The sequence below is a fragment of the Chaetura pelagica genome, unplaced genomic scaffold (genome assembly GCF_000747805.2).
Source record: "Chaetura pelagica isolate M959 unplaced genomic scaffold, ChaPel_1.0 scaffold17, whole genome shotgun sequence".
NCBI classification, from domain to species: domain Eukaryota; kingdom Metazoa; phylum Chordata; class Aves; order Apodiformes; family Apodidae; genus Chaetura; species Chaetura pelagica.
In genome coordinates this window covers 1,477,314-1,480,485 of record NW_009970726.1, presented here as the reverse complement: position 1 = coordinate 1,480,485, position 3,172 = coordinate 1,477,314, and the positions used below count along the sequence as shown (strand labels likewise).

General features: G+C 40.6%; 1 protein-coding gene across 1 annotated transcript in view; it reads left to right on the top strand.

Annotated features, from left to right (window-relative positions):
* The window catches only part of SKIDA1 (SKI/DACH domain containing 1), a 2,826-nt gene extending 1,683 nt beyond the window's left edge, over nucleotides 1–1,143 (top strand). The window contains exon 2 of the mRNA XM_010007013.1: nucleotides 1–1,143. Within this exon, the coding sequence (XP_010005315.1) occupies nucleotides 1–1,143 (1,143 nt within the window).
* The last annotated feature ends 2,029 nt before the right edge of the window (nucleotides 1,144–3,172 follow it).

Below are 3,172 nucleotides of genomic sequence, written 5' to 3'. Positions count from 1 at the left end.
GCTGCCCCGGCGCTGCGCTGCTCCGGCGGCCTGGGGAGCTGCTTCGCGGAGATAAGAGATGATAGGGTATCCGAGATCACATTCCCACACTCTGAATTTTCCAATAACGCCAAGAGTACTGACCTAACAATTAACTGTGTTGCAAAGGGGGCCTCTTCACCTAGCCCAAAGACAAACAATGCATTTCCACAACAAAGAATACTCAGAGAGGCAAGGAAATGCCTTCAAGCAACTACTACACACCGTGCAGATAACAATACAATAGCTGCTAGGTTCTTAAATAATGATTCTTCATCAGCGGCAGCAAATTCAGAGAAAGATTCCAAAATCCCTCATTGTATTGAATTTGCCACGGATTTGCCCTCTTTACAAACTGATCCTGAGGAGGATGCTGCTTCTCCAGGGGCAGTAGCGGCAGCTGAGCTCCAGTGCACTGATACAGGCAATAAGGCATTGCCATTCCTGCACAGCATTAAAATCAAAACAGAGGACAGCAGTGCGAACGACGAGTATGAGCCTGACCTTACAACAACACATAAGCTAAAGTGTGAGTGCAATGATACTAAGGATGAGTTTTACGGTGAGACTGAGAGTAATAACCAGGACGCTTTATTAACAGCCAAGGAAGATTCTGCATGCACTGAGAAAGAAACCACTTCCTTAAACCCGCTGACTCAGAGTCAGGTCCTCTCATGCACTTTAGGTACTCCAAAACCTGAGGATGGGGAGTATAAATTTGGAGCAAGGGTGAGAAAAAATTACAGGACACTGGTTTTGGGAAAGCGACCTGTACTGCAGACTCCTCCAGTCAAACCAAATTTGAAATCAGCTCGAAGTCCACGTCCTACAGGTAAAATCGAGTCACATGAAGGAACACTGGATGATTTTACAGTTAACAATAGACGCAAAAGGGTAGCCAGCAATGTAGCATCAGCAGTGAAAAGGCCGTTTAATTTCATGGCAAATTTTCCCTGTCCACCATCACTAATTATTGGCAATGATGGGGATTTGTTGCCAGCTTATTCCTTAAACACCACTAAGGATTCCCAACCACCTCACAAGGCCCATCCTGTATGGAAATGGCAGCTGGGCGGTTCTGCAATACCTCTTCCACCTAGCCACAAATTCAGGAAATTTAATTAATAAAATAGTTTGGAAAATATTTTCTTGAACCACCTTTAACTTTCTTACGTTTTTTTTTAAACTCTGCAGGATGGTTTGTACAAGCCCATTAATGCTATACACACTTTTGGAATCCTATTTTATCACAATGTGAAGACAGAAACCGGATTACTATTTTGTTTACCATTACAACAGTGGTTTTTTATTTGGGTTTTTTTACATATTTTTTTTGTTCTGTTGCATTTGGGTTTTTTTTTGTTACATTCCACAGAGTACTTCAGGCTAAAGACTCAAGTTAAACTCGGTTATTATGGTAGAGCTGGAACACTTTACTGTTTAAATGCTAATAATGCACCAGTACCTCAATTCAACTGCTGCAAATAAATGTCAAAAGGTTGAATAATAAATATTAGAATGAGCCATTAAATTTATGCACTAGATTTCGAAAATGGAAGTCTAACTGTTAATTCAGTTAAAGTTTGTTAAGTTACATGGTTGCACAGTAAGGGTTCACTATAATTCAACGTGGCAGCAGCCTGCTTTTCGGGAGCTTTGTTTTCGGGTGCAGGGGTGTCTTTTTCGAAAAGCAGTTGCACTTACTCCTTTTTCTCTGGTTTGGAAAGGCTGGGGTCCACCTGCGAACCCAGCTCTGGGAAAAGCTGCCTCATCTGAAACCAGTAAATAAACGTGGAATTCTATTTTTTGTAAAAGGGTGTCTTTTTACTTGTACAGCCACTCTTTGCAACTGGGAAGCCTTTTTGTTTCACCCAGAGGTCTTAAATAAGGTTAGCGTTACTCACTAATGTCATACTTAAGTTGTGGTCTGAACATGCCCCTTACAAACTTGCAAAGCAACTAAACTATTTGCCCAGCTAGCAGTACAATTTATGGTCCAGCCCCTCACACTGGCTGGAGGAAATAGCAAAGCAGTAAATACAACACAGAAAGTGAAACGAGAGGCCGTTGTAAGTGGAAAGAATACACAAAATGGGAAGACCATGTTATTCATAGCTTTTTGGCACCAAAACTCAGGCTTTTCAACCCTGTTACACTTCCCAGTTCTATCGTCATCTGTTGAAATTTGTTGTGGTTTTTTTTTTTTTTTTTTTCCATGCCATCCTCTCTATGTAGCAGAAACATTTCTACTGCACGTGACAATCAGAGGCAATTATCTGTATTTGCACTTAATATCGAAATAGTCGAACTGGCAGACTTCTAGAGTCTAGCCCTCGGTAAGACATGCTGGTATAATATATTGTGATGATGGAAGCAGTAAATCAAAATTATGGAAATTTGCACTGTTGAAAAGCATGCTTTAGCTTTATTTTCAATTAAAAACAGTTTTTTAAAAAATTCTGATTCCATACACTTTGAATTATTGCAGAGTTATCCGTGGTTTCCTCTTCGTTTGTAAGTTCACTGTTTTTATTCGGAGGAAATACGCTTCAAGAGGTTAACTGTTTCCCTTCCCCCCCCAGACCCTCGAAAAGAAAGGGGAAAAAAAAAAAAAAAAAGGCTGGAGGCCGAGGTGGAGGCAGAGGAGAGGACGGGGGAAGGTCTCTCTTGTGGGGGGAGGACGGGTACAGCAACTCTGAAAACAGCCTGAAAAGTTTGCAGCTTGAGAAAGGCAGTTATAATTGAGTTGCTGAATCAGCAGAGTTTAGGATGAATAATTGCTGGTTTCTTTCTTTGGATTAGCATTTTATTTATACTAGATCATTCCCAAATTAAATTTTAAGGATTCCACTCATCGATCAATCCCGGGAGAATAATTTACCGTAAATCAAAAAAGGAAAACAAAGCAACAATGTAATGTTTACTGTGTGACTCAAAGTCAACATTTCTGATGGCAATCCGCTGCCTGGGTTTCAATTTTTTTAATTCCTGCCTTTTGTGATGCCCTCTCCCAGCTCCTCCTGCCTCTAAATATTCCTAGCAGCCATTAACTGATTTCAGATCTGTTTACTATATCCACACCATAGTTTCCTTCTCATTGTAAAAGGCCTAGTCTAAGAATACCTGCAGCCAAATATATTTAGAAAGAGTAAAC